This window comes from Malania oleifera, chromosome 13 (assembly GCF_029873635.1).
Source record: "Malania oleifera isolate guangnan ecotype guangnan chromosome 13, ASM2987363v1, whole genome shotgun sequence".
NCBI classification, from domain to species: Eukaryota; Viridiplantae; Streptophyta; class Magnoliopsida; order Santalales; family Ximeniaceae; genus Malania; species Malania oleifera.
The window spans coordinates 16620066-16628159 of NC_080429.1; the positions used below are offsets into that span (position 1 = coordinate 16620066).

Consider the following 8094-nt stretch of genomic DNA (forward strand, 5'->3'; position numbering starts at 1 on the left):
TTCTCATTTTAGGTTTCACCATCTAGTTCTCTTACACTGGTTTATTTTATCATTTTTCTTCCATTTTTTAATACATATATCTAACACTAAAACTTTATGTTGTGAGGTTAAGCTTTTACCTAAAATAACTTTACAATCCTTGCATGATAAACGATCTATCCTCCTAATTAAAAAAAAAAAAAGTCTATTTGACTTCTATTTTGTCTACTTTTAAAGGTTATTAAGTGTTCTTCTCTCTTCTTAAAGCAAGTATTCATTATACTAAAATCATATGACATTGCGAAGTCTAAAATCATCTCCCCAGACTCATTTTTGTCTCCATATCCATATCCTCTATATATTCTCTCATAATTTTTATTATCTCTTCCAACGTGTCCATTTAGATCTCCTCCTATAAATATTTTCTCTCTCTCTAGTATGCCTTGTATAATTATATCCATATCTTCCCAAAATTGTCTCTTAAGATTTTCTACTAAGCCAACTTAAGGAGCATAAGCACCAATGATATTTATTATCTTGTCCTAACACCATCTTGATTTTTATAATTCTATCCCCTACTCTAATTATATCCACAATGTTATCTTTTAAGTTTTTGTCTATAATCTACATTCTTATGTTCTCTTTTCCAGTGTACCAAAGTTCAAATCCTGATTTATCAATTTCTCTAACTTTCTCCCCCACCCACTTAGTTTCTTGAAGGCAAATTATATTAATCTTTCTTCTAATCATTGTATCCACAATTTTCATACTTTTACCCGTAAGTGTCCCTATATTCCAAGTTGCTAATCTAATCCTAGTTTCCTGACAAATTTTATGCTGGCTGTCACAACTGCTTAAATAAAAACTCTTAAGGCGAAAAAAAAAAAAAAAAACTAACTATTTGCTAAGATTTTGTAAGTACTTAAAACAACAGTTTATCCATTTTAAAAGCCACAAACAGCTCACACATAACTTTTAGTGTCAGTAAGAAGAATCAATCCCAAGAAAAAGGGGGGCCAACCCAGGCCCTCTAAAGGAAAAGCTGCAATTTTATTTTATTTTTTTGTTTTTTTTTTTAAATTGGCAAGCTTGTTAGCAATTAGCGATTAGTGAATTCATAGGTGATATAACGTTTAAAATCCGGGAAGACTTGAAACCAGGTTTGGGATATGACCACCACTAGCTTTTAACATCAAAACAGACGTCTTTGAAAAATAATAATAAAATAAGCCATTTGAAACAATGCTTGACAGTTGAGGCAATAAAATCTGAAAGAGATACCATATGCATACAATAAAATCATGTATAATTCTTAAATTCAGGTTGAACTGTAAACTGAACCTGATGTAGAAACACTGCTCCACTGCAAATGTTTGGATGCTGGAGCTTGAGTATCTTGTTAAGAGTACTAAAAAGTGACCTCTGAAGTGATGGCCTTGATGAAACTCACATTCAAATTCTCCTTAACCCACAACGAAATTAGATATGATTCAAAATATAAGGAAATATCAGCCATCTCATTCTCAATCTGGTGTTTCAGTCCAGCTTTGTCATGTGCTGCCAAAATAATTTAAAACAAATATATCTAAGCATTTTATCAAAGTATCACAGGAACATTTTTTTCCAAATGTTATTCCTAATTTCACCAAAAGAAGATGGAAGAGAGAAAACAAGAGAGAAAAGAAAAGATGACGAAAAAGAAATTCAAAATTTTAGGGCTCGGAGAAAGGATCCCTCTTTCTAAAATTACTCTGAATTCTTCATGCCCTAAAACTCATATTGCCACCTTCTCTGTCATAATAAAGGTGCACATCTCTCTTAATCCAGAGCAATTTTAATACCCCTCCACTGTAATAAAGACGCACCTCTAAATTCAATAATCAAAATTAGAAATTCTTCAACAACAGCCCATGCCAACACCAAAGGCTTTCATAACTTGTGAGAATCTAAAATCATGCGCAAAAAGTAGGATATTTCGCAATCAAGACTGTCATCAATCTTATTAATTAAAGCCCCTCTTCTTAATTGTGAAAATAACTACGTCTTCCTTAGATATGCCATTGCTATCTTGATACCATCAAAAAAATGAAATAACACAAAACAGTATAACGAAGTGAAGTCAAAAAACCAACTCAGGACTGCAGTTGGTCAACATCCATAATTAACAATTAGGTCTTGATATCCCATTTGTTCAATGTGTCAAGATAATATAAAAAGAACAGAATGCACAATTCAATGTAATGGGCTAAGTCAAACAGCATATACAATGAGTAATGAAATGCCAATAGCGCACTAAATCAAGAATGATACGTACAGAGTATCTATAGAGATGAGCCTAGACCCAATGATAAAGGTGCTGCAGCAGCTGCACTCCAATATCACTGGTTCAAGTCATGGAACCACCCTCTCCAAACCGGAGTTAAGGCTAGATACATCATGCCCTCCCTAGACACCTGATATGGTTTGGGAGCTTTATGCATTGGGTGTTGCATTAATTTTTTTTTTATTTTTTTTTCAGCAAGAATATTATTAGATAAAGACTGGCCATCAAGAAGATGCCATTCAAGTACAATGAAACATTGGGTGTGGCATTTGTATAGAGTATACATTGATATGACTACCAATCAAATTCAAGTGGCTTGCAAACCAAGTGTTAGTTGAGTAGAAAGAGAGAGTTTTCTCTGTATACTTTACGTCTAATTAAATAGCTTAAGCAATGAGAAGAAACAAAGAAGCAAGAGCATCCTAACATAAAAAAAAAAATGACGACTGTTTGATACATTCATGACAGAACAATATAGTTCCCAGTGTCCCAAAAAAAGTTTACACGTATAATAAACACAGTCAACAGATATTGCATCCAAATAATTTCAACAGTTGATATGATACTATAATTCAGCGAAAAATTAAAAGCAAAATCTGGTTTCTTAATTACTGTACATATGGGAAAATTTATACAAAAACATAGAAGCTAGCGTGAACAGCATGTTAACACCACCTCCAACAAATAACAGAATGTCACCAAGTTGATATAGCAAACCAAACCCCCCCCCCCCCCCACCAAATCCCAAAAAAATAAATAAATAAATAAACTGCAACCCTTTCTTCTTTTTCTCCTAACCAGGAAAAATAGTCACATAAAGCCCAAACACTGAAGTTACACATTGTCAGTCAAATTCTCCTAAACCAAAATGTACCCACTAGGCATAGCTTGTCATATTATCAAGTTCACTAAAATAGCCTGCATCTTTTTGGATAGAACAGACTGGTCACATTAAAGCAGGAGAGAGTGGTTGATTCAGATCTAATTGACAAAGAACCAATCATGCAACAAACTTCACAGTAGTGATAATGAGATATTAGTTGGTTGAGGACCATTTCATCATGATGAACTCACCAACATCAATAGCGCAGTTACATCATAACAACAAACTAAACGTTCATGTGAAGGCTATCATGGAAAAGCAAGCAAATCAATTGGAAACCCCAGCATCCAGAGGGGAAAACATCAAGGCACTAAAACAAGAGTTCATTTTTTTTTATAGAAACTAAACAAAATTCATAGCAACTGCAATTACCCCAAACGAAAGATATGAAAAAGTTCCCAGTACCATGTTGTAAACTAGTAAAGATACGTCATAATTACATTTCCTTCAGAAATCTAAAAAGACTGGAAATCCATGGAAATGAGAATGCATGCATCCGGTGTCCATGCAAGCAGACTTTTTTACTTTTTGCCTTTTCATGGGCCTGTAGGAAGGGGAATGAGAGCTTATCAAATGCACACCTGCACCAACCAATTCAACCAATCCACATATTCGCATGTAAGAAGTCATAAAACTGAGTTAAGCTTTTGTTCCTTTTACCTAGCTCAATATCGCATAGGGAAATGTCAAAATTTAGCCATGCCTCACAGAAGTCCAAAATAAATCATTCCCAAGCAGGTTTGTATGGAGAAAAACAGCTCAAAAAGAATTAGATGCAAAGACTATATTCTAATGAAACTCTTCAGTGTGTTTGAGAGAAACAAAGATTGCCTCAAAGTTAGCAGATGAAATTTTCCAGTACGCTTTCAAAAAAAAAAAACAGATAACAGAGATTGACAAAGGATGAGACTCAAAAATATAAAATCAAATCCTTCTCCGAACATTGATACCGAGCACACACAGAGACTTTGAGAAGTTAACCAAGCAAATAATTTCGAGATAGAAATGAGCAGATACTCATATTTGACCACTAGAAAGATAATGAATAGCAAATGTAATAAACATGACAATGAATTCTACTAGCATGCATCAATTACCCTCCTACTAAGCACATGTTGTGATTTACTTTTATTTATTTCTCTCTTTTACCGTTGAAGCTCAGTAAAAATGGCCACGTTTTTTGGCAAATAGAAAAATTGGGATTGTCACAGCCAATAATTTTGAAGATAAATATATTTTACCTGAACTTATCAAAAAATTAAAAAATAAATAAAATTAAACATATGCAAACTAAGCCTGCTGACTCACAAAACTATGAACTTGAGAAATGCTCAACAACAATCATCAAGTTGCAGAGAGCAGTAAGCAAGAAGACCAAAAATCACCCATCAAAAAGATAATAAAAAGGATACTTAAAAATCAGATCAGCCTAATGAAAAAGAATTTAACAAAAGGCTACAGATTATCTTTTATTCATAGATATAAAGCACAGAGATGATGCAATGAGAAAAAAACATTATCACTGTTTCCATTCTCACTTCTATAAGCATGCACACAACTTTCATACGGATTGCCATAGGATGTATGGTTACAGAAGGGCTGACAATAATGTATTAAGAATTGGCAAGAACAGTCCACTATGAAGACTAAGCATGTTGGTATTAACGGGGAACTGTCCAAAATAAAAGAAAGCATACTTTTTATTTCTTTGAGAAACATTACACATAATATACTGATGTCACTGTTTCATCCAAAAAACAGCTAAATATCAGAAATTCCAAGATCTGTATTAGCATTATTAATCATTAAACAGCACTTCTATGGCAGATAATGATGTTTAAGACCACCAATAAAGCCATGAATATCTCTTTCAATTCTACCCAAGTACGGAATTGCGTGCATAAAAAGCTCCATCAGCTTATTTGTTTTGAAAAGAACAAAAAAAAAAAAAAGAGGTGCAGACAAGAAGCATAATGGCCACTGGCCCAGACTCTCCATTGACAAAAAAGCAAGCTGCTTGCTCAATTCCTGGTGCACTAATGACATTTGATTAAAATGCCTCGCCGCTGAAAGCTTGGGCCAGCCATGTTTCAAAAAAGCATATACATATATATAATCACTCTTGGCATTCTCAAATTCAGTGTAAGACGTAAAGTTTATAGGAGTCGGTGTATTCAACTTGTGCCTCAATCATGGCAATACAAAAAAGATCGTCTCAATTTCAGATATGTAGACCACTCCACATCAGAAAAAAAAAAAAAAAAGCAAATAAAAAGAAACCAAATTATGAAATAAATAATTCTGTCACTTTTTTACAGCAATCATCCACAAAATTGAAAAAAAAAAAAAAGTTATCTACAACAGTATGCCACTACTGTTCATAAAAATCCAGTGCCGGACACTGGGAACTCACCGGACCTTCTTCTGGGACTTGTACGGGAAGCGCGATGGAGGTGAAGGGGAAAATTCAACCGGTAGCTGGGGACGCTCCAACTCACCACAAAGCATGCCCACAACTTCTTTCATGAAAGGCCTGCGTGCAGGCGATTTCTGCAGGCAAAGTAATGCAACTGTGATACACAGAAGAGCTTGGTCTTGATCCAAAGCCTGTATAGACTGATCAACCAGATCCAGCAGCCTCCCGGCACGGGCAAGGTGACGAGCCCAAGAAATAAGATTGGCTCGCTGGAATTCCGACATGGGTGACCCCGTCACCTGGAGTGGCCGTCTCCCTGCAACAAGAACCAGCAATAGAACCCCATAACTATAGACATCACACTTCTCTGAGACATCCCCACCACCACCATACTCGGGGGCAATGTAGCAAACAGTTCCCCTCATGCTCGGAGTACTGCTAACCCCCCCACTCTTGGGGATCTCTCCACTCACTGAATCATAACTATTGTGCCTAGCTCTCCAAAGCTCCCCGCTAAGACCATCTAACCACCAATCTACACTGCCCCTACTACCCCTGCTCCTGCTCCTAATCTTCTTCTTTCTGTCCACATACAGATCTTCATCCTTTGGCCACCAATTGTCTCCCCCACAATCATTGCTGATCATCCCCATTTGCCGCTTCTTCTTCTTTTTCTTTCTCGCAAGTTCTTCGCAAAATTCCTCCTTCCACCACTCCCTTGCGGGCCTCCTCTTCTCCTTTTTCACATTCTTTTCCTCGTCCAACGATGCCCACCACTCCAATCGCTTCCGATTCCTCTTTTTCTCCGACTTCTTGACAGCAGGTGCGGCAGCACTACTTGAAGCAGTGCCAATCCAATTGCTGTTCGGCCTTTCTTTCCTTATTTCAGTTCCGATCCAGTCCATTACGTAGTCCTTCACCGCTCCACTGTCACCCTCTCCGTTGTCTTGTCTCCACCACCAATCCCTCCGCGAAACACTTCTCTTTCCTCTTCCACTCTGCTTACCAGCAACAATCATTTCTCTCTCACTATCAACACTACCCTTATCAAAATTCCCCTCTGACGGTGCCGTGGACGGTGACGCCAACGCCCCTCCAACTCTTTCCGTCTCTCCTCCCACGACTTCACCTGTCTCCACCGATGCCAGTGTCGGCTCAACTGTCTCCGGCGACACAGTCACTGCCACAGTCACTGACTCAGCCCCAGTTAAACTCTCTGGCGACCGATCCACACCGACATTGAACTCTTCAAAACCCGTAATCACGCTGTCTGTCTCTTCCATCACAGACCCACAATCCTCCGCCGCACCTACGCCGTTACTTTCCGCCTCCCCCTTCTTCTTCCCGTCGAGTCCACCGCCGATTTCGACCGTAACCTCGCCAAGACTATCCGATTTCAATCTCGCCAGACCAAAATCCCCAATCTTTGCAACAAAGTTCTGATCGAGCAATATGTTACTCGGCTTAATATCTCCATGTATTACCGGCGGATCGAACGCGTGTAGATACTCGATCCCCTTCGCAATATCAATCGCTATCGAAAACCTCTTCTTCCAGTCCACCAACTCCACACACTTCCGATGCAACAGAGCGTCTTGCAAGTTCCCATTGTGCATAAGCTCGTACACCAACAGCATCCTCCGGCGACGCCGATTACAGGAGAATCCGATGGCCGTGACAATGTTTGCCGATTGATTGACCTTCTGGGCGAAGAAGATCTCGTTCTGGAACTCTCGCTCGCCCTGGAGAGACCCGGAGTCCATGACCTTCACGGCGATGTGGTTAAAAGAGGGATGAATGCCCTTGTAGACCGATCCGAAGCCGCCGCGGCCGAGGAGGTTGTGAGCGGAGAAGGAACCTGTAGCACGGCGGAGGAGGGAGTATGAGAGCCGGTGCGGAGGCTTGGAGTCGGCGGGGGCGGTACGTTGGCGCGTGAGCTTCCGGCACAGCACGAGCAGGAATAGCAACACGGACAGAACAGCGCCGCCCCCGGCTACCACGGGCGGCAGGAGACGGTGGTGGTGGTGGTGGTGATGCTGGGAGTGTGGAGATTGGATAATGGGAGGCGCAGTGGAAGATACTGTAGCCGCGAGCATCGACAACGCAGGCTGAGTTTGGCGAGACGGCATGATAACAACCTACTGAGAGAGAGAGAGAGAGAGAGAGAGAGAGAGAGAGAGAGAAGAAGAGAAGAGGCCGTAAGCCTGGAAGGAGGAGCTGTATGCTTGGTTTAATGGTTTTGTTTCCTGCTTTTTGTCTATTTGCACTAGTGTCCTGGAATTTGATGAATATTTTATTTGGCACATGGGCTTCTAAATTTCTATAATTTCTATTCTTTCCAAAGCTTAGTTTCTATTTATTAATTTAAACCCTCCTTTGAACTGGAATATGACAAATTAGTTAGTAGTTTCCATATTAAGGTCCACACTTTGTAGTGTTTAAAAATTTGATACGATTATAAGAAAAAAAAAACATGGTATGAAATTTTTAATA

The 8094-nt window shown here is 38.9% G+C and overlaps 1 protein-coding gene across 1 annotated transcript; it reads right to left on the bottom strand.

Annotated features, from left to right (window-relative positions):
• Positions 1-5330: 5330 nt before the first annotated feature.
• LOC131145444 (receptor-like serine/threonine-protein kinase At4g25390) lies at positions 5331-7830 on the bottom strand. The gene has a single exon (XM_058094523.1). It carries the CDS (start codon positions 7728-7730, stop codon positions 5595-5597), a length of 2136 nt encoding a protein of 711 aa, XP_057950506.1. The 5' UTR covers positions 7731-7830; the 3' UTR covers positions 5331-5594.
• Positions 7831-8094: the final 264 nt, after the last annotated feature.

Bases quoted from the DNA above. Each gene is read 5' to 3' on its own strand.
- LOC131145444 (XM_058094523.1), bottom strand. From the start codon at position 7,730: ATGCCGTCTCGCCAAACTCAGCCTGCGTTGTCGATGCTCGCGGCTACA.